The sequence below is a fragment of the Gambusia affinis genome, linkage group LG10, assembly GCF_019740435.1.
Source record: "Gambusia affinis linkage group LG10, SWU_Gaff_1.0, whole genome shotgun sequence".
In the NCBI taxonomy this organism is placed as follows: Eukaryota; Metazoa; Chordata; class Actinopteri; order Cyprinodontiformes; family Poeciliidae; genus Gambusia; species Gambusia affinis.
In genome coordinates, this window is record NC_057877.1 from 15241604 (window position 1) to 15268914 (window position 27311).

The 27311-nt window shown below is 38.3% G+C and overlaps 1 protein-coding gene across 1 annotated transcript in view; it reads left to right on the forward strand.

The window, feature by feature from the left end:
* Window positions 1–27311, forward strand: part of fbn2b (fibrillin 2b) — a 71343-nt gene that overhangs the window by 33468 nt on the left and 10564 nt on the right. Inside the window, exons 8-43 of the mRNA XM_044129416.1 lie at window positions 1099–1224; window positions 5908–6033; window positions 11151–11303; window positions 12279–12524; window positions 12640–12783; window positions 12958–13077; window positions 13173–13298; window positions 13391–13513; window positions 14743–15018; window positions 15107–15160; window positions 15245–15370; window positions 15835–15960; window positions 16116–16235; window positions 17449–17586; window positions 19382–19432; window positions 19601–19726; window positions 19811–20038; window positions 20144–20269; window positions 20378–20506; window positions 20604–20729; window positions 22004–22129; window positions 22258–22380; window positions 22473–22598; window positions 22809–22934; window positions 23475–23597; window positions 23755–23877; window positions 24388–24513; window positions 24598–24720; window positions 24966–25088; window positions 25808–25969; window positions 26059–26127; window positions 26224–26349; window positions 26439–26564; window positions 26656–26805; window positions 26916–26987; window positions 27087–27212. Coding sequence (XP_043985351.1) covers window positions 1099–1224; window positions 5908–6033; window positions 11151–11303; window positions 12279–12524; window positions 12640–12783; window positions 12958–13077; window positions 13173–13298; window positions 13391–13513; window positions 14743–15018; window positions 15107–15160; window positions 15245–15370; window positions 15835–15960; window positions 16116–16235; window positions 17449–17586; window positions 19382–19432; window positions 19601–19726; window positions 19811–20038; window positions 20144–20269; window positions 20378–20506; window positions 20604–20729; window positions 22004–22129; window positions 22258–22380; window positions 22473–22598; window positions 22809–22934; window positions 23475–23597; window positions 23755–23877; window positions 24388–24513; window positions 24598–24720; window positions 24966–25088; window positions 25808–25969; window positions 26059–26127; window positions 26224–26349; window positions 26439–26564; window positions 26656–26805; window positions 26916–26987; window positions 27087–27212 — 4740 coding nt within the window. The remainder of the gene's footprint in view (window positions 1–1098; window positions 1225–5907; window positions 6034–11150; window positions 11304–12278; window positions 12525–12639; window positions 12784–12957; window positions 13078–13172; window positions 13299–13390; window positions 13514–14742; window positions 15019–15106; window positions 15161–15244; window positions 15371–15834; window positions 15961–16115; window positions 16236–17448; window positions 17587–19381; window positions 19433–19600; window positions 19727–19810; window positions 20039–20143; window positions 20270–20377; window positions 20507–20603; window positions 20730–22003; window positions 22130–22257; window positions 22381–22472; window positions 22599–22808; window positions 22935–23474; window positions 23598–23754; window positions 23878–24387; window positions 24514–24597; window positions 24721–24965; window positions 25089–25807; window positions 25970–26058; window positions 26128–26223; window positions 26350–26438; window positions 26565–26655; window positions 26806–26915; window positions 26988–27086; window positions 27213–27311) is intronic.

The window sequence follows — 27311 nt, forward strand, 5'->3', positions numbered from 1 at the left end:
ACAATAATGAGAAATATGTTTAGTAGAGTAAAGGTGTGAGGCTTTATAACCAGAGAACACTGACATACTAAGTGTCAAAGATGGTAGTGGTAGTATCATGTTGTATACTTTGCTAGATTTCAGTAAGCTAAGTAAAATATCCTGTCTGAATAAATCACCATAAACCTAAACATAACATGGAGCTGAGGCCAGACTGTGTATAAATTGTAATTTATTACATAGATCATCAAACTCTCCTTTTGTCGGTGCTGCCAGGAAGCTCATATGCTACACGTATGCCAGTTCATGTGATACACCCATAACTTCAGACTTTATTTTTCACAATCTGTTCTTCTGTTTCTGAATAGAAGCATCCTTTTTTCCTTTTTTGAGCAATTCTCCTCACATGATTCCACACACAGGCACACACTAAAGACACCTAATCACCAGAGAGCCAAGAGCAACGTCTATCTGGCAGCAGTACAAAGCACACATGACCATGAGTCCAAATGTACGGATTCCAGTCTGGGCTCTACATCAGGATGTTAGCCAGAAGTCACTTTCTTTTTTTTTTCTTCTTTCTCTCTCTCTCTCTTTTAGACTTTTATGCACATAAAACGTCTTAAACCCTAGACATTGCTTAAAGCTGTTATAATCAATGGTGGATTTATGGTCTAGACAATTAGAAACAGGCTGTTGAAGCTTTGTTTGCATGCGTGCAAAATTCGTTCAAACAGCTTTTGATTGGATGGGTGAAAGCTCAGAAAGCTTAAAGGCCGATCATTAACTGACGCTGAGTTGTGTGTCTGTGTGTGTTTCACCGTTGACGTAATCAGTAGTATCCACAGTTTAACAAGAACTTTCCCACTGGCAAATTCCTAATTCCAAATTCACAATAAAACTTTGGGGGAAAACACACCATTAAAATGTCATTTCCTGTTTAAACAATGGCTGAAGTACGTATTTTACGGACAGAGTCTAAAACCGTACAGCTGGTGCCTTGGTATTGAGCATAAAATCTTAATTTTTTTGTTTCGTTTGAGTTATTTCAACATTCAAAGCTTTTTCTTCTATCTGCCATTGGCTTTTTTCACCAATATTTGTCTCTGATTCTTTTAGATGTGGACGAGTGCCAGGCGGTGCCAGGTCTGTGTTCTGGAGGCAACTGTATCAACACTGTTGGATCATACGAATGTAAATGCCCCGCTGGTCACCGTCAAAGTGAAACCAGTCACAAATGTGAAGGTGAGTGTCAAGCCAACATTTGTAAATCACTCTCTATTGGGGTAAATGACGCACAAAGACACAGAACCATAAGAAAATAGCACTCTGATCTCTGAGCAGGAAATTTAATTTTCAGAGGTTTGGTTCACTAAAAAAAAATAATACGTATAAAAATGATGTGAAAAGATTGATGTAAATAATTTTTGACATTTTACTAATCAGCCAAGCATTTAAATTTTACTACTTAAGTAATAAGGTCAATCCTGGTTTTCCCTGGATCAGCCTAACAAATCTCCATCGGTGCTTAAAATTTGATGATATGTAAGAAGGTGAAGCAGTCCCGACGCGTGCACACGCAAACACACGGAAATGTCTGCACTCAGCAGAGGGTTTCCACCGCAGTGTGTTGATTGACTGGAATCTGAACAATGCACAAGCTAAACAACCTGATAGTTTTCCAGGCAGGGGTCGCGTCTCTTGGACTGAGACTGATATGGTCTCGGTCTCCTGGGAGGATTACTGAGAGCACCTAAACTGTTTCAGCCTTGTGATAGTCAGTCTGCTGAAAAAAGTGCAGGCCTGCACTGTATCCATGTATTAGTAATGACTTATTATCTCAATGAGACTTTTATTGGCATGTAGTAAGGCTGTTCATGTTTGCTGTGAAAAGATGTTTCCACCTTTAGATTCATGGGAAGCAATTAATGTGACACACTGAGTTGATTTATGTCTCTGGATAAAGGAGGAAATTGGGAGGATGACTTCTTTAAATTTGCCAGACTTTTGGTTTCAGTTGTGGCTTTGGATTGGATGACAGTTTCCAGAGACACTGAGCTTTTGCTAAGTGAGATTTGGGTGTGGATGTGGTGATAAAATAACAACCCAAGCCTAAAACTAAAGGAGGATAACAACACAACAACACAAAGGAGGATAAGAAATTCCTGTCTTTCCTCATGAAGCCAAAACATTTATGCTTCACTAGGGGATCATTAATAACTCCAATGGTCAATAGGGCAAAGAATCAGCTGCATGGAAACAAAACAACTTCAAATAGAAATTCTGAGACTCAGGGACAAATGATTGCCATTACCATTTTATTCCACCCCTCTTACATTTCATACCCATAAATAAAGTCTTTGCTATCTATAAAGTCATATTTGCCTTTTTTAGTATCTTCTTCTCACCTGTTAGATATTTTCATAAATTTTAGGAGTACTATTGAAAGTAAATATTTAAAAAAATCCATATAAAAACCCAATCTTTTTTTATCAAATTAAACTTTTTATGTTTTTGATCACTCAGAATTACCTAAATGATTTATTGTTGCTATTTGCTAGAGAAGTGAAAGGGATCATTTTTATTAATTTCTTTAAACTCAGAAGTTTACATGAAAACAATTAAAATAATTTGGGAAAACCCAGATGATTATGTCATGGTGTTGTGCGCTTTGAGTTAATTCACAACATACAGGCTAATTGGAGGCACACCTTCGGATGTGATTTAAGATGTATTTGAGAAGGAGACTTGTTCTTTGTGACAGAAATGTATGTGTTATGGTGAGAAATTTGGGAATCACAGTGTAAACTTTTTTTTGGATGTCCTGAAAAAAGTAATTGCAGCATTCAAGAAGACCATGATTGTTATTAAAGACTGAGTTCAATCAAGTATTCCTCTGACTGAGTAGCCAGCAAAGAACTCAAATTTGACTAAAAATTGGCATAGCCTGGATTTTTACCGAACTCAAATCCTCCTGAGGAACTCTGGGGGCTTCTCAAATGTCATATTTACAGTAAAGAGAAAATAAATCACCTCTTTGAACAAAATTATAAAGCAGTTTCTTCATGCTTTAGTGGAAGCTGATCTTGAACAAATCATAACGGGCAGACAGACTCTGGATAAAGTGCAGGTTTTTAAAAAAAAAAAAACTTTACTATTTGTCACAGTACATCTAAAAGCCCCAACATGATATGTAGTTTTCAGAAAATTTTAAAACATTCAAGTTTGGAACCTGTCTGGGATCAGTGAACAGAGTATTTGTTCCTCAAAGCATTTATTCCCGACTGTGAAAGTATTTAGACTTATTGACTTCCTGGTGGGCAGTGAATCATGATGCATAAAACAAAATGTACATGCAAAATGTCATGTACATTTTGCATAAAACAAAATGTACATGACATTTTGTCATGTACAAAATGTACCAATTTGTACATGACAAAAGTCATATGAAAATTAAAATGGCAAAGAGGAGGAAATGACCAGCAACAATAGTGGCAGCAAGATCAGCCTTGAACAAACAGACAGTAAACAAAAAGAAAAAGCAATCTTCAAGTATTTTCAATTAAGTCAAATTAATTGATTGATTTTATTAAAATACATAGTGATTCAGATTTTTGTACTTGATCAAAGAGTCATAATTCTGAGGATAAAATCAGCCACAAAATAGAATAAAAACTTATATTTTTCCAACTTAAACAGCTTAGACTACAATGTAAGAATGACCCAAGTCTAGAATTATTTAATTTCTGTTCTGTAGGGAACTAATCCAATTATTTTGATTTCAAAATGATTTCATCTTTATCTATATTCAGAAAGCATTACTAACATGGTGATTATTTTTTGTTAATTCATCTAGTAAACATGAGAGCTGAAAGTCTTCAGAGTTTTGAAAAGTTGCAAAAACAAAAGCACGGTTGTGAGATGTTTCTATGGTCGTGTTTGTGCAGGAAACCCTTATTTAATGAACTTTCACTATTGATCAGACCATCAGTCCTTTAAGGATAAGTCTTTACAAAAATGGCTGTATTCTGCAGCCAACACACAAGGAACCTTACTTAGAGCGATTACTGTGAAATTAGCAAGCAGTTACAATAGAGTGCGGTTAAAATGTCAATATTGTTTGAACAATAAGCCACCTGTGATTTCATGGTTAAACTGCTTTTTTGCTCTTTTTGTTTCTGCTTATTCTACATTTTTCTCCAGTTTTCCATGAACACATAATGACTTAAAAGCAGCTGTTAGTGTTGACTAAGAAGCAGTAAGAAGGCTCAGTGAGGCCATTACCCACACAGAGCTTCTTGTTGCATGGACACTCGCAGGTTCTCCAGTACGAACTTTATACATATAGATACCAGCTGATGGCTTCATTTAGTTTTAAACTGTATTCATTTCAGACAGAAAAGCAAAAACAGTGTACTGTTTAATAGAGTTTTAATTACTTAAGTTTTCTGTGCACACACCTCTACAAGCACCTAGCCATATTCATAACTCCCATTGACATTTATAAATGTGACATTTATTTCCCCTTGTGCAGACTGACAGTCCCTCAGCACAATATTCGTCCAGAGTAACGTCTGGTGCACCGTTGCTGCTTTTTGGCTGTGCTTTACCTAGCTTTACGAGAAGGGCTTTACTGCACATTAAAAAGCAGATCCATACCAGCTTCACAGATAATCATGTGTTTCTTACTTTAAGTAAGAGAGACAATTAAGTGCCTTTCTCGTTTTCAAGCTAAACACACAAGGCACGCCCTCAGTCTGCATTACCTCGGCATCAGTACTATAATTGTGCTCAGCAGTGGCTCAGTAGTTACACAGGACACATTGTAAAAAGCCTGGAAACTTGAAACATCACGGAGCAACGAAGACCCCCTCTCAGAATAATATAAGCCAATGCCGTCATAAAGCCCACCACAGAGATGGGGCCCCTGCCAAGCACTATGCAAACACTCACAGACTTTCAAAATGTTAGACTGTGGTTTAGTTGTTTCAATAGAACAGATGTAAAAGTATTACATATTTTTATACTTTTTGTCTGGAAATTGTTGAATCCAAATTGGTTTATTCTCCTGCAGTACGTGTGTTAATGGTTCTTTGTGACCTGAATGAAGAACATCAGCAAATGTTCTGAAATTTCTGGCTCAGAGATGTCATGTGATTTAGTGTGTTGTAGTCCTTTTAAACTGGTATCCAATTAGGTTGTTATAGGTGTTTATTAAGGCCAGGTAACACACCGTGCCTTTCATTACTTGTGTTTGAGCATCCAGCTCTGATCTGTTAATTTTAGGGTTCTCTATATGTTTGACAGATGCAATGTAGTGAAAAATATAAATAACAGGATGCAGAGCATTTAGCTAATCCATAAAGCTGGTTTATCAGGTTATTTGCTCAGGCAAGGCCTGTTTTACAGCCATGCTGCTCAGCATACTGACTGTAGTTTTATAACAGTATTGGAAGTTCTCAGAAATAGGTAGAGGAGGGTTGCAGGGGTTGTCTCAATAGGTAGAGGAGGTTGCACCGACTATTACTCTGTGCTTCATTTTGTCAGAGAAAATGCCACTTGATCTAGCATCTCTTCTAAAAGACTAAAACATGTAAAATCAGTTTTAAAAGAAAAACATTTCTGACCACCCCTTGGTGCCGGGAGTTGGACCTGGCCTACATGCTTCTTGTTTTACCCATTTCTCATCATAAAATCATTCTGCACCAGCAGAACATGTTGTGCTATTTTTTTTTTTTTTTGCCATTTACTTATGCAGCTATAAACAACATTAATTTGATGCACTCCTAACTACTTTCACAATGCTTGCTGTGGTTATCTGTTTGTGACTTAAAAATGTTTCAACACATTTTCATTGCTGCTCTTCTTTTCAAAGTACATGAGCATTTAGCATTTATACCATGCTAACGATGGGACTCTGTGTTTCAGATATTGATGAGTGCAGCACCATTTCTGGAGTGTGTGATGGAGGAGAGTGCACCAACACTGCTGGTAGCTACGTCTGCACCTGTCCACGAGGCTACATCTCCAGCACAGATGGCTCCAGATGTGTGGGTGAGTCGCCCGCTAAATGACGTGACCACTTTTTACTCTGTGGTGCGAATTTCCAGCTAAGAGCCACACATGTGGCTGGGAACTCACCTTCACTGCTGTTTCCTGAGAACAGTTTTGATGAGCAAACCCATGATCACCATGTGTAAACACACTTACGTTCACTGTTTGGCCTTAACTTCCTTAATCTACCATGATGTTAGTGCTCCTCTGACTCACACACAACACATACTTCACTGACATCAGCAATGAAACTCCACTAGTTGCTAATGTATTCCTGCAGTTCTCCTCCATCACGGCAGCTACACTGAAACAGAGCCAGGTTATTTCACAAAGCTGCTTCAAAATGGATGCTGGGTATAAAATCTTATACACATCTTGTACATTTTCTATCCTGAGTTCTAAACTCACTAAACATCTTCACATCTATCAAGAGTTTTATCAGTGTCTCCTAAGCCTATTTTAACAGATTCTTGCAGGCTAATTTTGTCTGCATTTTTGGTAATCTAAAAGGGGGAAAGAGAAAAAAACCCATAATAAAATAAACATGTTTTACTGGCTCAGACCATTGTTTACTTTTATACTAACAGGTTGTGTCTTTGTTATGCAGATCCTCCACCTCTGTCTGTCTCAGCTGCAGGGATAGTAAGCTGTTCTGCTACAAAAGTGTTTCTGTCTAGCACAGACTTTGGCCCAGGTTTTGGATGTTTGGTTATTCATCACTTTGAATCACTCCCTTAAAGAAAAGTACTTAGTGACCCTGACAACAGGTTCAAGGAGAATGGTAAAACAAATCTAAATCTCAAAGGAACTTCACACAGAAATTGGCAAATGTAGCACAGTGACCAATGCATTGTAAAAGAACAAAAGAAAACATTGCAACTAAATCTTCTTTAAGAGACACCAGGCTTTGCTCTGACTTGGCTAGGTAAAACCTTTTTGATGGCTTTTGAGTTTTTGGTCTGAGTCTCAGAGGTCTCCTTCTTCAAAGGGTGATGTCAGAATAGACTGGTCAACCAATCAGAGGCAGAAGAAAGGTAATACGAGAGCTACGTCATTTTAGACAGCCAATCCAACATCAGATTCTACCTCAAACAATTGGTTTTGGCTGAGAGGTAGAGAGCATAAGTTTCAACAACCTGCCACTATAAAAGTATTAACTTCTGACTTGGGTAGTCTCAATGCCACTATCTCAAACATTGTGTCAGAGACAATATTTATCATTCAAGGTCTTGTGACATTAACAATCGATATTTTGAAGACATGGCAAACTGACATTGTAATGTTAGGAGCTCCATCATTTGGGGAAAGCTCATAGTACAGCCAATGATTCTGCTGAGTTGGTTCAGACTTATTTTCAAGATGCTCACTGGGAACCTCTCTTTGGGGTTGCCTGGGCAAATCCCTCTTGGACAATATATCAGTACAAACTCATAATATGGTGAGGGTACTATAGCTCCCTTCTGGCCGGAGAATGTCCAGGAGTTTCCTGGAATGGGCTGGACAGTGTTGAGATTGCTGGGTTTTTCTTCTGGACATGTTGCCACCAAGAAAGCAGAACGAAACATTTGTCATATATTCAGGCATTTAGACAAATGCTTATGAGCAAACAATTGAGGAAGTCAATTGTTCCACATATTGTGAAGATCTCATGAGGGATTTTGCATCAAGTAAGAGGTTATTTTGACATCTTGAAGTGATCTGAAGATCAGCATATTTGGTCAACAGAGACAACTGATACCATATCCTTCAATTTAAATGGGCATTCAGTATTTTAGTTTGAAAACTCCAGTTTCACTTGTATTTTCTCAGCGGAAATTTACTTGGGTGTCTTGCTTTCAAAGTATGTTTCCACCAAACGTGTGTATCAATAAAAGTAGCTGTTCTCACCAAACAAATAAAAAATTATGTTAGCTGTTTGGTTGTCAACTGTTTTAATGTTGGATCTTGAACTGGTTGTGTCAACAAGCACAAAACGAATTACAGGAAACAAAGCTCATACCTGGCAGCTGGATTTTAGCTTTTTTGGCAGTTTGATGGGAGAGTTTCCTTAACACAAGACAAAGCTCAAACTGTTTGTTTACTGAAGTTGTATTTTTTTTTCTCGTGAATGTTTTATGAGAAGAGAAAAATCAGTAAGCTTTGACATAAACAGTGGAGGAGTTTTTGTGATGTCTTTTTAAAAAGCAGGAAGAAAAATGGTTGCATATTCATAGAACTTCCCAATGAAAGGAGAGATGAAGTCAAACAACTTACAGCATCTTTTCTGTATCTGATGAAGGCCTTTTGTATTTTTTTTCTTGTTTCTTTTCTTTTCCCTCAGTGGATGTATTTCTGTCACTTTGTTTCCGTCTTTCTGGTCCAATTTTTCTTATTTTTGAAGCAATAAAATATTCCCTTGGTGAACATCTAAGAAAATTTACAGTAGAGTGTTGCTGTTTTAGTGGATATGAGCCCATTTCCATCTCCTTTAAGTTCTTTGTGTTGCACTTAGTCTCCAAAACTGAGACATTCTCACACTCTCCCACTGAGTTAAAGTTTTATGTCTGTTCTTCATGTTCTCTGCTTCCTCCTCATACTCACTCTGTTCTCCATTTTCTTTCTTTTATGGATAACTGCAAAGCAACCAGCAGAAGACAAAAACAAAACTAAATGCATAAGCAAATGAAATGGGTATCTTTTGTTATTTTTCTGTTCAAATTGACAAACAAGGTACAAATCTGCAAATGCAATTACAAACTAAATCTTTTCATTGTTCCAAACCAGCAACCCAAAGCCACAACAAGAGCTACAAACCACTGCAAAAGTTTTCTTACCCATTGAACTTAATCCTACAAATTTCAATTATTTTTATGTTCCACAATGATTAGGTGGAAGGAAGATTATGCATTGTTCCCAAACATCTTTAACAAGAAAAAAATCTATAAACTGTGTTGTTCATACCCGAAATAAGGTGCAATATACAGACGAGATCAAAATGTAACATTATTTTCTTGCATTTGTCACCTAAACTTGCAAAACACTTGAAGCTGTAACTGCAGTGAAAACCTGTAAAACCTTTCTTTGAAAACCATGTGTGATTTTCCTCCTACAGTTGTGCTCTAGCTTGTGTTAAAATCCCAATAGAGTACATTGAAGTTATTTGGCTGTAACTTTCCGATGTGTAAATAAAAACCCTCGTCTTCCTTTTTAAAAAAAATTCTAACATAAAGAGAATAAATGAGACTGATTGATAGCTTTCCGTGTCTCTTGTTCTTGAAACAGGAAGTTTGTCCTGGCTAGGAAACGTTACTGTGTGTTTTGTGTATTCAGGGATGTTCTGCTCTCTGGTGAACTAGGCCAGTGGGAGCCATTTCACTTTAAGGACTGGGGAAGAGTTAGCAATGGGCACCAACAGTAATCAGAGCCTTATATACTGTCGCATGATAAAGGCATGAATAAAGAAGATCTGTACCGTCAGTCAGTCTGTTTAAACACCCCATCAAACAATAGTATATACTTCTGAAATGGAGCAAGAGAAGTGAGTAAAACGTAGTCTGGATCTAATTTAAGTCATCATCATCTTCATGAGAAACCCCACACACCACAACTTCACTCACTCTGTTCCCTCTTTGCTCTGCCGTGCCTACAGCTCCGTCATTCTGTGGTTTGTGTACATGCTGGTGTATACATACGGGGGAATGCATACCTATACGTCAGTGTGCCTCTACATGCGTACGTGCGCTGCTCTGTATAAGCTCCCAGACACAGCACAGCCCCTCATGTTCAATCTAATTGGCAGGAATTGCTCCATATGGAACTGATTAATTCCAGACTGCTGGCTCATTAGTGGGTTAATCGACTTGAGACCCTCCCTCCTGTCCTCATTCACTCCTCTTTTTATTTTTTCTTCTCCACTTTAGCATTTCTTTCAGCTTCCAAGTTAATACTCACATGTTCACCGCTACTCTTTCTTTTTACTTTATATGGTTATTATATTTATTACCCAGCTGTACCAGATCACCCTCTCCATGTATGCAAGTTCACTCTCCTGTCCCACTGACCTTGGCCTGGAAAGCCGTTACAAATGCGACCCCTTTTTCGGAGGCCCTTTAGATGTTGGTATTTAGGCGAGGCCCCAAGCAACCATTCCTGCTGTGAGCGAATAAAAAGTCTTCCTCCTCGGGGACCATCGAGAGGGCAAGCCAGTCAAAGGACTTTTATAGTTCCAGTGGGTCCCGCTTTAGGTGTTTGAATGAATGTAACTTAATGTTCACAACATCACAGTATGCTGCAACCTCATTCACACATCTTGAACTTTCCACACTTTGTCATGTTACAATTACTTTCTAGAGAAAGTACTTATTACCTTGCTCAACATTAACAAGAATACAGATAAACCCTTACCAGTTTATAAATCACAGACTACTTATTCTTTACATTGGGGTTATATTTTTTTGTTTTTTCTTCTTTTGCTCTTTTCTTTGGTTTATTGTTTTGTTGTATTTCCTCCTAATTCATGTAAAGCACTTTGAATTGTGTTTTTGCTGAAAATGTGCTATATAAATAAAATTATCTTACCTTAGTAGCTTCTCTGTACCTTACGTGATAGGCCAACAAATTAGCACATGATTGTGGAAAATGATACATGATTTAAAAGTTTTCTCTACAGAAAAAGTGGCTGTGCATCAATATTCAGGGTTGAATTTACATTTGTACTTTGAGTGTCCATTCTGATACATGATTCCTAAATAAAATACATCAGCATTTTTAGTGCTATAGGACAAGCTGAAATGTTAAAGGGGCATCAATATTTTTACAACGCATAATAAATTTAGCAAAAAATACAACATTTTTAACCACAGCTTTTGGATTCACAGGTTCTCCACCTAAAACATGTACAGTCACTGTTTTTTCAGTTTATTATTAGATTTGTTTTAGACCTGAAAATAGACAAATAGCTTAGCAGTCACAGTCAATAATCTAAATAAAACCCAAAACTCATACACATTCAAAAAGGTTCCTTCTTTTAAATGAATGTTGTTTGTGTAGCTTTGAGATTTCTGTATATTTTCTTTATCAGATTATGTTGTTGTTTGATTTGTAATTGTGCTGTGCAATCTTTTTCCTTTTGCTCCCAGATCAGCGTGTGGGCACCTGTTTCTCTGCTCTTGCTAATGGTCGCTGTGCTGCGGAGCTGAATGGCCAGTACACGAAGATGCAATGCTGCTGTGAAACAGGACGCTGCTGGGCTTTGGGCCAGATCCCAGAGATGTGTCCTGTCAGGGGGTCTGGTGAGTATGAACCTTTCAGAGGACAGAAAACATGAATTAAGCTAAGGTAATTCCAAGTAAAGGCTGGGTAACGGACAGTCCAGACTCCCTTGGACTTTCTCCATATTAGCGTTCTATGATTGGATGTTGCTACAACTGTTTTCTAAAACCAAAACAACGCTAACGTCAGCCAAATGAAAAATTACAGTATTTCAGATCCGGCTCAAAGATTCAATCTGAAATGATGTCATGAAAGTCCAAACAAAGAAAGATGGAAAGTATTCAGTCACTCATCATTTCGTCATCTAAACAATAATTTGAAAGAATCATTGTGCGTCAGTCTGCTGATCAGTTACAGGAGTGTCTGCTTCACCCGTAAACTAAAATGTGGTTTCAATTATTTTAGATTAAAGATATCCTCCACTTATTTTACTTGCAAATGGCATAAACCTGTAGAAATAATATAGAATATGTGGTTTATCTGTTAACAGATCAGACCATTTATTTTTCTCACAGGTAGCAAATCTCATGCCGGTTAACTCAGAACTGTTTCACAGACACTGGACAGCGCTTCACCTTTATACAGCCAGATTTCCTCCACAGCAATGGTTTATTGATTAGACATAGAAAAGACAACATTGCCTTTTGTCTGAACAATTTAAAATTGTTGTTGAAGAGTGAAAGTCTAAATGATGTTCACAGATATCCACTGATGTGTAAATCTGTTTGAAAGTTGGTTGGAGCCGGTGAAATGGGGCAATCTAATGTGACTTTCAAAGGAGTTGGTTATTTAAAATCAATTTTGATGTGACCTTTTGACTAAAAAGTCCCATTGTTAACATTTTTCTCCTACTGATTGCCCTAAAGCAAGCTGGTTTGAATAACTGAGTACTGTGAGGATTTACATGAGCCATTTTGTTTCATGCATGAATCGAGTGAAGCACACCGATCACAGCAAAACTCTAAATTATTGTTTGCCATCTCTTTTTCTACAAGATGAGTTCAGGCGTCTGTGTATTGTGGGTGTCCCACAAGGACTCCCTCACACCTTCCCCAACGGATACTTCCCCAGCAACAACGGAAACTACGGATTCAAGCTGCCCAGTATACCAAACGGTAATGGGAATGGAAGGCCACATACCAATGGTGGAGGGGAGAGCTTTGGAGAGAATGGAGGGACCTTTGGGGGCAATGGAGGGACATTTGGAGGGAATGGAGGAGGCCTGAATCACCTGAACATAGGTGAGTCCCTTCAGTAGATCTGAATGATTATGTTTACTGAAACAAAACAGAGAGTGTGGTACCTACACAATCTTTTCTGAACTTTTATTCTTTTTTGTGTCCGCTGTTTTCTAAGGCACCGTTTCTGTGAATGAAAGCCTTGATTTTTGCCAACATTTTACCCACCTGTGTTTGAATGGACGATGCATCCCAACACGTGGGAGCTATCGCTGCGAGTGTAACATGGGATACAAGCAGGATGTCCGCGGGGAGTGCATTGGTAAGAAACATGGCCATGCAGTTTGCACTGGAGCATAGAACCACATGTGATGCAGTGAAAGTTACAACTTTATTTCAGGCTCTACGCTGCCATCTCCTGTAAGATTAAAGAACTTAATTATTGTCCTGGTTGATTATTTGCAATTTTTGCTCTGTTTTTATTATATACCTATAGATGTGGATGAGTGTTTGAGTAACCCATGTATCAATGGCGACTGTGCCAACACACCTGGGGCGTACCACTGCAAATGCCACGAGGGATACCAGGGGACCCCTACCAAACAGGCCTGCATTGGTACATCTGAAATTGCCTTCACCATGCACAAATTCATCATAGCAGAGTCAAATGTTTCGTAAACACAATTAACAGATAGTCTCATCTCTTTATAGATATTGATGAGTGCATTGTGAACGGAGTGATGTGTCGTAACGGCCGCTGCGTCAACACAGAGGGCAGCTTCCAGTGCATCTGCAATGCTGGCTTTGAGCTTACTCCGGATGGGAAAAACTGCATTGGTGAGAAAGACGAGAATGCAAAAACATGGCAGAACTTCATATGGAAGAGGTCATCATCATGTAAATCATCAAACTTTTATTGGTTCTGCCAGATCACGATGAGTGCGCCACTACCAACATGTGTCTCAATGGCATGTGCATCAACGAGGACGGCAGCTTTAAATGCATCTGCAAGCCGGGCTTCACTTTAGCACCCAGTGGCCGGTATTGCATCGGTATGATTTAGCATGTGTGAATTTGGTGAAATCTTAATGATCATTTCTTTTTTAAAGACATTTTGTGCCATTTTTTAAACTTTCTCACAAGTCGCTAATTACCACTGTCCAAAAATAACTAAACAGACAAGGAAATTAACAATTCATTTAAGAATATGTTATTGAATTTTTCCAACTTCCTAATTAGCACATGATTGTGCAAATCATTGCATTTGTAATGAAACATATATTTAAGATGAGCTTTGTTTATAAATGAATCCCAAATTTCTTGACCAGTAAAAGAAACAACACAATATAAGTAAACCAAAATAACAGGATATGATCTTACAATTATATTTTCTCTTAAGAAGTTTTCACAAGACATAATTTTTCCTTTTTCAGTGTTAAGACTCTCAACACTTACGTTCACATTCACATCCAAAATGAAGAATTATGTAACAAGAAAATGAGCACAACCTGAAAACAAATTAAAATTTGCTGAAGAGCGAATGCCAATCTGGCGCATAACACAATGGTGCTGTTCAGGATAAAAAAAAAGGGATAGAGTCTGCAACACAACTTGATTTCACAATGTGAAGATTTGTACTGTGATGTATTCAGAGAGGAGAAAAAAGATTGAAAGCCTAATAAACTGACACCTTAATGAAGGAATTAAATGCTCTGCATTTTCCAAGTAACTTTTACTTGGAAAACAAAAAAGTAAAATTCTCATTGCATTTTTGTAGACATTGCATTTCTGCTCCAGTTCTAGCCAGCAGAGTAACTTTTATGCCAACAAGTGACAGCGGTGGATTTCAAATAAGACCGGTTCACCAAAAACATTTTTCATTATACAGTATTAGGTAGGTCAGTGATTGTGAATGGCATGACTTCACAATAATCGCTCATTTTCTAAGTAGAAGATATTTAATCTTTCACCTAACAGGTTTTATCACTTCTGGAAAGAATCAAAATATCCTCATGAAACAAGAGAAGTCCCGTTGTCTTCTACTTAAGCTCTTAAGATCACATACCCAGCCTGTATTTTCCTTTTGAGGGTTTAACTACACTAGCAGTAGCTGCCTGCTGGCTAAGTATATTGGAGGACAATTACAATAAAATTCTGATCTAAAAGTAGGTCGGGATAAAATCGTCATGACTGGTTATGAAATTAATTTATTGGCATAAATCTTTAAACACTTTGTATTTACTTCATGATGTCCTTCTGTTGCACCCTCTCTTTCCATCAGACATCGATGAGTGCCTCACACCTGGCATCTGCATGAATGGCCGCTGCATCAACAGCGAGGGCTCCTTCCGCTGCGAGTGCCCACCGGGTCTGGCCGTTGATGTTGATGGAAGAGTGTGTGTAGACACACACATGAGGACCACCTGCTACGGCACCATAAAGATGGGAACTTGCTCACGTCCGTTTCCAGGAGCGGTGACCAAGTCTGAGTGCTGCTGTGCTAACCCTGAGCACGGCTTTGGAGAGCCCTGCCAACCCTGTCCATCCAGAAACTCAGGTAATATCTTTGTGTCAAAGTTGAAAGTAAAAAAAAAAAAAAAAAAGAAAATCTGCTTATTTATTGCTGTTCAATGTTTCCCATTCAGCTGAGTTCCAAGCTGTATGCAGCGGTGGTATTGGTATTACAACTGATGGAAGAGGTTAGCCTTTTACATTTAGAAAAATCATTACTTCATTCATTTTTATCTCCAAAATCGTCTGAGTAACATTTGATGGTCTCTTAGACATCAATGAGTGTGCCTTGGACCCAGAAATCTGCCAGAATGGCATGTGTGAAAACCTCAGAGGAAGTTACCGCTGCATCTGCAACATTGGCTACGAATCTGACACGAGTGGAAAGAACTGCGTCGGTGAGTCTGTATTTGTTTTCAAAGCTTAACTTTATGGGAAGTTTATAATATTTCTTCCTGTAAAGAAAGGATTCACAGATGTTTCAGGGCTGCTGTGATCATAAGTGTGCTACAAATGTTAGTAAAAGTCAAGTAGCTGTGTCTATGACTTGTATGTCTGGACATGTGCAGTGCCAGGAAAAGCTATTCAAATCCCCTGAATTGTTTCTCATTTTCTGTATTTTTCTGGCATTCTATTTGAGAAACCAATAGAAAAAATGCCTAACTTTAAAGTGGAAGGAAAAATTATGCATGTTTTTCATTGTGTCAACATAAAAGCTGCAAACAACTCTTTGAGGACTGTGGTTATAATGTAACTAAATATGTTTAGTTTCTAGTGATGAGCCTGAGCAATAATTATAAGTAAACAATGCAAATAAATCCTAATGACGTTGAAAAGAGTTTTCTCTCTGACCTACTGGCAGATATCAACGAATGTCTGGTGAACCGACTGCTCTGTGACAATGGACTGTGCAGAAACACCCCGGGCTCCTACACGTGCTCCTGTCCCAAAGGGTTCGTCTTCAAACCCGACTCTGAGACATGCGAGGGTGAGTTCTCACCCTGCTAAAGTCATGTTTGTTTGTTTTTCTATTGTTTCTTTCTATCCATGGATATCATCTGCAGGTGGTGTTACTGCCAGATGTGTTAACTTACTGAAAGTTACCTTTCCCTGATTTCAAATGTGTGTCTTTGCCTGTCCCAGATATCAATGAATGTGATTCCAGCCCATGTATCAATGGATTATGTCGCAATGTGGCCGGTTCCTTTAACTGCGAGTGCGCCCATGGCAGCAAGTTGGACTCCACGAATACCATCTGCGTTGGTAAGACAGTCATTTAATGTGAATTATGGCAGCAACATGGCAAATAAGAGATTCTGGTGGTTGATTTTTTTATCTTTTCTTTTGTAATTTATTAAGTTTCCATTTTAGTCTATTCCGATTTCCGCTTAAGAAATAAGCAGACTCATCTGTACAAAAAACCCCCAACTTAAAAGAATGACAGCATATCAGCCTTCTCAAACTACAGCTTTCTAACATTTTGTCCTTACAATTTAGAAGTTTGCCATGTCACAAGATTATACATAATCTTGCTTTACATGACTCACAGGAAAATATAAGTTTATATGTATCATCAAACACTTCAAATTTTGTGGGTGTTTCTATATGCCTCTGCAAAAAACAGGTGCGGACATAAATTACTAGTAATTTAAATGAAAACTGGGGCAGGTGCACACACACTGTTATTTAGAAAATATCCCAAATTTAGCCTTGGTTCAAAAAGAGATTATAATCATTGAAACAGATTAGAAATAATAAGGTGAAATGAAAGATTATATAGTAAAGTAAAAAAGTATTTCTTTCAGTTTTCAAAGCCATATGCTGATAGGAAATACAACTAGAACAAAAATTTTGGTATCTATTACTATATTAATCAAAGTTCACACATTGCATGGGCTGTGTCTTTCAGAGGTCTTCTGATTCCTCTAGCTTTTCTGTTTCCTGCTCTATATTTCCCAGTGGGAAGAGATTAGGGAAGTAAAGCGTGCTTTTGTGTTTGGGTGGCCGTCTGGATTTGGTGGGAAATCTTTGCTCTCTAAATTTGTAAGCAATGCAGGGGTGTGGGATTAGAAAATAACAAAAATGCACAGATTTATGGTATTTACCTATCTTAACCTTTAGCCTCAGACAGAAATGTTTATTATTTAAGAGTAAAATATGGAAAGTTAAATATTATTAGAGTTTAACATGATGTTACCCAGGTTTATGTGATAATATTAATGTGCTGAGGTCATCTTTGATCAGTTTAGCTGTTTGGTTTATATTTTGTGTCCCACAAACATGAGTGTAATAGGAAAAAAAACTGGCTTGGCAAATGTTTTATTGGGATTAGAAATGTGCTCACCACATTTCTCAGCCTGTTGTTTAGGTTTTTTTGGCTGGGGAATCCTGAGTGTTAACAGAACTGTTTGTTTCACCTAAAAACACCACAAAGTTCTTTAAATCAAGTCCTCTCTGTTCTGCTGTGGCTCCACAGACAGCATGAAGAGCACTTGCTGGCTCACAATACAAGACAACCGCTGTGAGGTGAACATCAATGGAGCCACACTGAAGTCTGAGTGCTGCTCCACGCTAGGAGCCGCCTGGGGCAGCCCCTGCGAACCCTGCGAGATCGGTTAGTTCATTTATCCGAAAACACGACTTCATCAATGTTTGTTAGTTTGGGTGTAAAGTTGACATTCACTGGTTATTCAGTAAAGCTACATAATCTGATGGAAATATTTTTATTGCGATTATGTTGCTGAAAATCTTTTGCACACTTGACTTTGTTTCAATTACACAATGTCCCCACCACTCTGCATGACCTCTAGCATCTCTAACCTATAAGGAAATGTTCTTGTGGGCATTAAGCCACACTGGAGTTCATTTAACTTGCTAGTTATAATATAGTTATGAGCATAAATACATGACATAAAAATATCCTGACCAATTATAACAATATATAAGACAATTGTGATTCGATATATTATGAAACTTCTAGATTGTAGTTATGAATGCCTTTAATGAAATTGTAAAAATATTTTCACAGCAAATAAAAATATTTGCTGTAAAATATCACTTATGCTGTGATACAAAGGCATTTTTGTTTTATTGGTTATGGCTCCCATGTTTGAAGACAGTAATCAAGGTCATTTACTGCTGATTTCTGAAGTATTAGTTTGATACTACATAGCGGTTCAAGCGTTACAAAGTAGGAAAGTTGATGTCACTCAATGGAAATCTGAAATGGAAAATCTGACTATTTACAAGACAGAAATATTTCTTGAAGATCTTTGTGTACAACAGGAAGCATCAACATTATAAATTCAAATAATTGAAGTCATTCAAGTTATTTATGATGAAGTAGGTGTTAATTTATGGCTAAGGCAATTCCACATTTTCTGAAACTTCCAGGGATGAATGTCAATAAATCACAGCAAAATTAAACCAAACATCTAGTGAGCCTTTTGTTCCCGTTGTATACGAGAGAAAATTCTTGTACCGAGGAATCAGTCTAAGCTTCACAGTGGAAGGTGAAAACACCATTAATACCTTCATCAGCAGCATGAGAGAATGCAGGCGACTGGGTCTTCTGTGCAGAGTGCAGCATCTAGTAAATACTATACCAATGATTAATTAGCTTAAAAGAAACAAGCATATGCACAATTTGGAGATGTGTTTTTTGGGGGGGTGGTCTTTTACCAGCTGAGAGTCACATTCCATTGGTGGCTGGGCACATACCAATCTCTCTGTGCAAAACACCTGATCGTAGCATTGCACATATTCAAAGTTAGACTGTGGATTTTTTATTTCAGCTGCTGCATTTGGATTGTAGCCAGAGCCATGGTGGGATTCAAGGCACCTCACTGACTTGTTGCCAAGACTAGTATAACAGATTACCTGGAGTTCTACCAAGAATGCACCCTTGGCATTGTTTGTATCTTTAATTGTTTAAAACTCTGCTGTGGCAAACCAACCAGTTAATTTTGTCTCAATGTTTTTTAAGTGAATCAGATGTGGGTCTGAGGTAACGCATCCCATTTTCTCAGAATAATGAGGGTAGAAGCACAAAAAAGTCTCTCTCATCATGTTTCTCCATTAGTGGTTTGGTCTTAATTCACCAGATGCAAGAAAAGTTACCCAACACATTAACTTATCTTTGAGACGGCAAAGAGTTTGATAACAAACAGCAGGTATCCTGGCCATAGTGCTCGTCTGTTCCCTGCGGCATTGACAGTTTTCCAATCAATAAACTATCATTTAGTGGCCTAATGAGATCACTCAGATGTTAAAGATATGTGCATGTGCCACGAAATTCATTCTTGCCCTTTACATAAGATTGTAAAATGTGATAAATCCACGCTGGTGTAATTATTAACAAAAGAAAACTGTATATATTATTCATAACATAACATTATTTGTTTTCTTAGACACGGCTTGCTCTCGAGGATTTGCTCGGATGAAGGGCCTCGTCTGTGAAGGTAAATGTATTTTATATCAATGTGTGTGTGATGACTCTGTGTGGCCCCTTTAGTTGCCACTGAAGATCCTGAATATGTGTTTTGTACCTTGCAATTTTACCTCAGTCTTATGATTTTTCTTTTATTTTGAATGTTTTATGCATGTGTCAAATTCTTCTCTCCCTGCAGACATCAATGAGTGTGAAGTGTTCCCTGGAGTGTGTACCAATGGGCGGTGTGTGAACACCCAGGGATCGTTCCGCTGCGAATGCACTGCAGGCCTGACTTTAGACAGCAGTGGTCGCACATGTGTCGGTAAGACCAACTTAGATGATAAAACCCCCACTTCTTCAAGTCTAAATGCAGAAATCCTCATTTGGTTTTGTGAACTTTCTCCAGACATGCGCAGTGAGCAGTGCTATAAGAAATGGCACGAGGATGAGTGCGGTGAGCCTCTTCCCGGAAGGTACCGTGTGGACATGTGCTGCTGCTCGGTGGGTGCTGCTTGGGGGGTCGATTGTGAGGAGTGTCCTAAAGAAGGAACATCTGAATTCAATACCATCTGTCCCAGAGGTCGCGGTTTTGCAAACAGAGGAGATATTCTCACCGGCAGGTCTTTCTATAAAGGTACTTGATTTTGCCTGCAGATGGGGAGCCAGTTTGTGGTAGAACCGTACTGAATTCACTGTATGAGTTGGTTGTTAATCACTTTTTAAACGTGTTTCTTTACAGATGTGAATGAATGTAAGGTCTTCCAGGGTCTGTGTACTTATGGGACCTGCAGAAACACAATCGGCAGTTTCAAGTGTCGGTGCAACAGCGGTTTTGCTCTCACAGCCGAGGAGAGAAACTGCACAGGTTCGAACTGGGTGACAGAGGCTCTAAATTTAAGATTACAAAACTGATCAAATGTCCCCATAAAATAAAACAAACTGCTTCCTTTTCTTCTGTGTGCCTTTGTTTCAGATATCAATGAGTGTCAAATCTCCCCTGACCTCTGTGGCCATGGTACGTGTGTCAACACACCCGGCAGCTTTGAGTGTGAATGCTTTGAAGGCTACGAAAGTGGCTTCATGATGATGAAAAACTGCATGGGTAAGTCTGAACTACAGAAAAACATTGTATGAGCTCATTTTTTAACACTCGTTGAGTAACTTTTTAAATAATTTTATGGTTTTCTAATTAATGACAGACATTGATGAATGTGAGAGAAACCCCTTGCTGTGCCACGGAGGAACCTGCCTGAACACAGAAGGAAGTTTTGAGTGTGAATGTCCTGCAGGATATGTGCTCAGCAACGATGCATCTGTCTGTGAAGGTACGGGGTTATAAACACAAAATATAAAGGTGAAGACAAACAACACTGCCCAAAGGGTAATTTATTACAGTAATTAAGCTCTAAATGGAAACCAAATATGTATGAGAGATTTTATTTTGCACAAAGAATGATTTCTCTGTTGTTGTTTTTTTTTTTTATATGTATGGCTTACAACTGAAGAAAACTCAAACTTTTGTTTCTTAGAAAATTTCAGTATTATCTAAAACAAATTTTTAAAAATGTGATTTTAATAGAAAAAAATAGTTTTTTAAGAAGTATGCATGCACTTAATTCTTATTGGGAGCTCATTTAGCATAACCTTCTTGACCAGTGTGGTCCAGCCTAAAGGCAATTAACCTGTGTCTTTGTTGAGGTTTTAGTGTTGTCCTTGAAACCAGTCTCATGATTAAATAAATAAGAACGCATGCATCCAGGAACCAATTGGATTTCACAGATGAGCATGTGCCAATTTCAAATTATTTTTAGCAAAGCTCAACAACTCTGTTCCACTAAGATATTTTGTCTTCTACACATATTCTTATGGGATGGTAATACACTAGTTTACACACTACGCACAGTATGCACAAAAAGGAGAACAGGAAACAAAGTGAAAAGAAAGAATAAAGTGTTTTCTCAACAGAATTTCAGTGCAGTTTGTTTTGTATCCTGAGATAAATTGTCCAGCTGATAATTTATCTCTGTGTATTTCTTAAGAAACAGCTTCATTGTTCATTTTCTATTATTCCTGACCTTTTATTTCCTTTTTTAGCTACCATGTGTTTAGTCCCACACTCTGATTGGAAGTATCACTGTTCAAGTTAGAAATATCTGTATTGCATTATTATGCATCTTTTTTTACATGCTTTATTGTTTGGGCTCAAAATTAGTTCATCTTTTCAATTTAGTTAGTCTGATAACCCTGGTGTAGACCATGACATGGTCATAATATAACATTTCAGTATTAGAAATATTTTTCTATACGATGACCTACTGAGAAGTAAAATTGATTAGTTATAAGCCTTAGTTATTAAAATTGATCTTGCAACATATTACTTGTGTAATAAATCTCCAAAATAGATTAGTTTCCATTTTTGAGCTGAATTAATTGTTTGAATTAATTTGTAATGATATTTTTTATGTTTAAAATCTTTTATAGTGCACCTACATATACATATATATAAGCATCCATGAAAGTCAAATGGGTTTATTGCAAAATAATCAATACATTCTTGTATTTTGGAATGTATTATGTCATTATTTTCACCTTGGTTTAGATATGAATGAATGCCAGCTGAGTGACAACTTGTGCAGAAATGGACAGTGTGTCAACATGCCCGGGACCTACCAGTGCTCCTGTAACACCGGGTACCAGGCCACACCTGACAGACAGGGCTGCGTCGGTACGTGGAAAATTTGTTCTGATATTGAATAACGTTTTGATAAAAGTTGAAATCCATTCAACTTTAGGTTTCTGCTTTCACTGAGACTGTGGATGTCCAATGTTTAATGACGATAACCTCTTCTCCAGATATTGACGAGTGCACCATCATGAACGGAGGCTGTGAAACTCACTGTACCAACTCCGAGGGCAGCTATGAGTGTAGCTGTAGTGAGGGCTATGCTCTGATGCCTGACCTCAGGACTTGTTCAGGTAATTAAACTCTGGATATGCTTTACTGTACACTAGGAAATTTGTGTTTGCTTTTAACATTTAAAAAAAAAACTACTCCTGCTGTTTGGTAGATATTGATGAGTGTGAAGAGACTCCAGAGGTCTGTGATGGAGGCCAGTGCACCAATATTCCTGGGGAATATCGTTGTCTGTGTTTTGATGGATTTATGGCTTCCATGGACATGAGGACCTGTATCGGTAACAGGAAAATTCTTCAAAATTCATCATTTTATTTTTGGCTGACACATTATTTATTTTCTCCCTGACCTGTGCTTAGGTTCAGACATGCTATGACTCTGTTTTGGTTTCTGTGGGACTTTCTCTGTCAGTCTCACTTTAAATCACTCTGAGCTCCGTCGAGAAAACTCTACTTGTGTAAGCGGTCTCTATCCATCCCTGTCTGCCCAGATGTGAACGAATGTGATTTGAACCCAAACATCTGTCTCCACGGTGACTGTGAGAACACCAAAGGCTCGTTCATCTGCCACTGTCAGCTGGGATACTTTGTCAAGAAGGGATCCACAGGCTGCACAGGTACACACACGCAAACACACACTCCAACAGGGGAAAAAAAACATCAGTGGCTGTCTGAGCCAAGTGTTTAAATAGGCCGACCATTTATTCAAATTTTTCAGTTCTACATTTTCATAAAATTATATTTTGTAGCTCTAGAATGCATTCAAGAAATAAGTAACCAGTTGTGGTAGATGGTGAGGAAAATTTACATTTTAATAATGTATTGTTATCAAAGGGACAGAAATAAGTTTTAAGATACCGTTCTGCTGCCAAAGCTCCTTATTGCCATCAAAAACTGTTCTATTCTCTTTGTATGTGAAGCTTATTTTGGAATGAAAATTCAAAACTGTTCAATTTATTAGAATCTAACAAAGTATATTTTCTCCTTTCCTGGTTAACGATGCACTGCATTTGTGTTGATTTTTTTTCCCCCTGATGCTTTCAACACATTCAAAACCACTTTTTACTGATGAGAGTTCGTGTGGTAGTTATTTTTTAAAGTTCACATAACATAAATGATATAACTGCTGGGTATATCTGCTGTTTATTTCTTTTCAGATATTGATGAGTGTGAGATTGGAGCTCACAACTGTGACATGCACGCTGCATGCATTAACGTGCCAGGGAGCTTTAAGTGCCGCTGTAGAGACGGCTGGGTGGGAGACGGCATCAAGTGTGTGGGTGAGTCGATACTCAGATTGACTCTGTAAACATTGAAGTTGTTGATTATTATTTCCCAATATTTAAATTGATTTAAATTCAATGTAATTACCTAATTTTGTCCAGAGCTGTATTTCATTTCCAAGATTATGGTGACATGATAATCTTTTATTTCCAGATTATGATGAATGTGCCTCAGAGGACCACAGTTGCCACCTCAATGCAGATTGCGTCAACACACCAGGGTCATATAGGTGTACATGCAAAGAAGGCTTCAATGGAGACGGCTTTTCGTGCTCAGGTGAGAAAACTACTCTGTTGTTAGGTGCTCACTTGAGAGCAGGTTTGGTCAAAGAGTCTGTGATTGAAATGAAAGTTTGACTTTCAATAAAGAGAATGCAAACTTTTTAGAAAAAGACAGATAATCTAAACATGGTTTAATAATGTCAATACTACACCTACTACTTTTCAGACCTTGCTAGCAAAGAAATATTTAGGCATTTTGCAAATAAGAAAAAAGAACAATGAACAATAAACTGTCTTGACCCAAAAATAACACTATAAATATTTTGAATGTAAGAACCAGTCCACCACCAAGTAGACTGAAGCTTAAGAGATTAGGGATACGTATTTATTGCTTTATTGTGAAAACAAAAACACCATAAAGATTTTATTGTGATGATAAAATAGTTGTTGATGAAAAATAAAGGTTGTCTTTTCTAAATTATTCTTTTTGTTTAAGTGTTAAATTTTATTTCATTCAAGTCCAGTTTGGCATTGTTTAATAACACATTTCTTTGCTTTATTGCAGACATGGATGAATGTGCAGACAACGTCAACCTGTGTGAGAACGGGCAGTGTCTGAATGCTCCTGGAGGCTACCGCTGCGAGTGCGAGATGGGCTTCACGCCCACTGAGGACAGCAAGGCCTGTAAAGGTGCAGCACTAATTCTGGCAGACTGCACTATTTGCACACAAGTTGGGCAGTATAATAACCTTGTCTTTGGCATGTTCCCTGCAGATATTGATGAGTGTAATTTCCAGAACATCTGTGTGTTTGGAACTTGTGAGAACCTTCCAGGCATGTTCCGCTGTGTTTGTGACGATGGCTACGAGCTGGACCGCAGTGGAGGAAACTGCACTGGTAACTGTCACGTTAAAGTTTAAATAAATAATGCAAGGCTTGATGTTCTATTTTTCAAATTGACCTCCTGGTGTTTAACCAAGTCCAATAAAATAAGTGATAAACAATAAAGAAACAACCTACCATCTAACTTAGTCAACTTGATAAGTTGCTAATTTCATTATTACAAACTGCAGTTTGTACTTCCTGTGCAAACAATGAAGTTGGCATTTATTCAAAACGAGTGCTCTTTGTGTGTCTTCCAGATATCAACGAATGTGCTGTCCATGTGAACTGTCTCAACGGACTCTGTGTGAACATACCAGGGAGTTACTTGTGTAACTGTCCACCTGATTTTACACTCAACCCCACTGGCGTGGGCTGCGTGGGTGAGTCACATTCAGAAGATTTCAAGATAGTCCTCCAAGAGTACTCTTGGATATGATGAAATAGGTGAATGAACTTCATACCAGTACAGAAATTGTGTCAATTCATCCCTAGCTCCAAATTTTGTTTACTCAAAAAAAAAGTGTTTTAATAAATAAGTGACACAAGAACAATTTAAGTAGCACTCCAAGGTTTAAATTAATTAACCAACTACTGCACACAATGCACACATCAGCAAATCAGGTGTGGTCACAGGCAAACCTGATGCAACAAGTTAATAGATTTATTAGTTGCTTAATATCGGACACGTTAAATACCTAAACTGTTGATGGTGAGATTTCATTGCATGTCGAGATCTTCCCTTCAGGTAACAAGCTTGAAGCATGCCACCTAGTGGCAGAAAGAGGAAGTTCTCAGCAGCTTTCATGAAATGACAACAATTATTTCCATGTCTTTAATCTTTCTTAAAGGGAGAAGTTGTACATTTTAGTTAAAATCAGTGGTGCAAAGACATTATATTTCCTTACTTTTAAAGCTGGGGGAGGAGTCTGCTACTTACTCCGTAGTTTAAGTGACAATATTGCTTTCCACTGCATGCACAAAATACCCCGTCTCATAACTACAGACGATAAAACATGAAAAAATTCAGAAACTGTACTGTTTGCTGTTTAAATACTTCTATGATTTATTCAGGCTTAACAGTGCTCTTTACTCCTGTCAGATACCCGTGTCGGCAACTGTTTCTTGGACATCCTTCCTCGGGGTGACGGAGGAATCTCCTGCAGTGTGGAGATCGGTGTGGGTGTTACACGAGCTTCCTGCTGCTGCTCCGATGGAAGAGCTTGGGGAAACCCTTGCGAACTTTGCCCAACATCCAACTCCTGTATGCATCCTCAGAACCAAAGTCCAGTCATTTACCTTGTAATATATTTTTGAAATCACAGTGGTTCACTGTTTGTTATTTCCCTGTAGCCGAATACAAGACTCTCTGTCCAGGAGGGGAGGGCTTCAGACCAAATCCCATCACTGTTCTTCTGGAAGGTAGAACACAGCGCTTTCTCCTTTTTGGGTGATACATGTTAATAGAAAAGGAATACCATGACAAACACTCATTTCTCTATTTGCCTAATCTTTAAGACATTGATGAGTGCATGGAGTTACCGGGTCTCTGCCAGGGTGGGAACTGCATTAACACATTTGGTAGCTTCCAGTGTGAGTGTCCGCCAGGCTACTACCTGAATGAAGAGACGCGCATCTGTGAAGGTATCTACTCTTCTTTTAACGGTGAAGTTATTACAAAATGAATGCAGTTGAATGAATTTCATTTATTTTAATTTTTTTTTCTGTTTCAGATATTGATGAATGCACTGCTCATATTGGGATCTGTGGGCCTGGAACTTGCTACAATACATTGGGCAACTACACTTGTGTGTGCCCCCCTGAATACATGCAGGTCAATGGAGGAAACAACTGCATGGGTGAGTGGTAGAGGTTCCCTCAAATAAACAAATTTACTGCAAACAGCTTTGTAGAGTATTGGAAGGTTCTCATTTCTGCCTTGTAATGCAGACATGAGGAAAAGTGTTTGCTACCGCAACTTCAATGACACGTGTGAGAATGAGCTGTCATTCAACATGACCAAGAAGATGTGCTGCTGCGCCTACAATGTGGGCAAAGCCTGGAACAAGCCGTGCGAGCCGTGTCCTACTCCTGCTACCAGTGAGCTGCAACAAAAACCCAGAACAATGCATTAAATAGACTGATTGAACACAACCTCACTGACATGTTTCATCACTGTCACTGAGTCTCCTTTGTGCTGATTCGTCCAGATGCGTACCGGACACTGTGCGGTAACCTGGCTCCTGGCTTCATCATTGACATCCACACCGGCAAACCAGTTGGTAGGTCATGGTGAATCCAGCAGTGGTTGTTAATCAGTTTCAAATGATCACCTTCAAAGATTGTTGATGCTATTTTATAATTGTGCTTTATTGTCGCAGACATTGATGAGTGCAGAGAAATCCCGGGTATTTGTGCTAACGGAGTGTGCATCAACCAGATTGGAAGCTTCCGCTGTGAATGTCCAATGGGCTTCAGCTACAACAACATACTACTGATTTGTGAAGGTTAGTCTCCGCTCAAATATTTTTTATTCTTCTATCTGCTGCATTATGAATTTTCCTGGGGACGACATGTAATTAACCATACAAGTCCTTTAAAAAGCA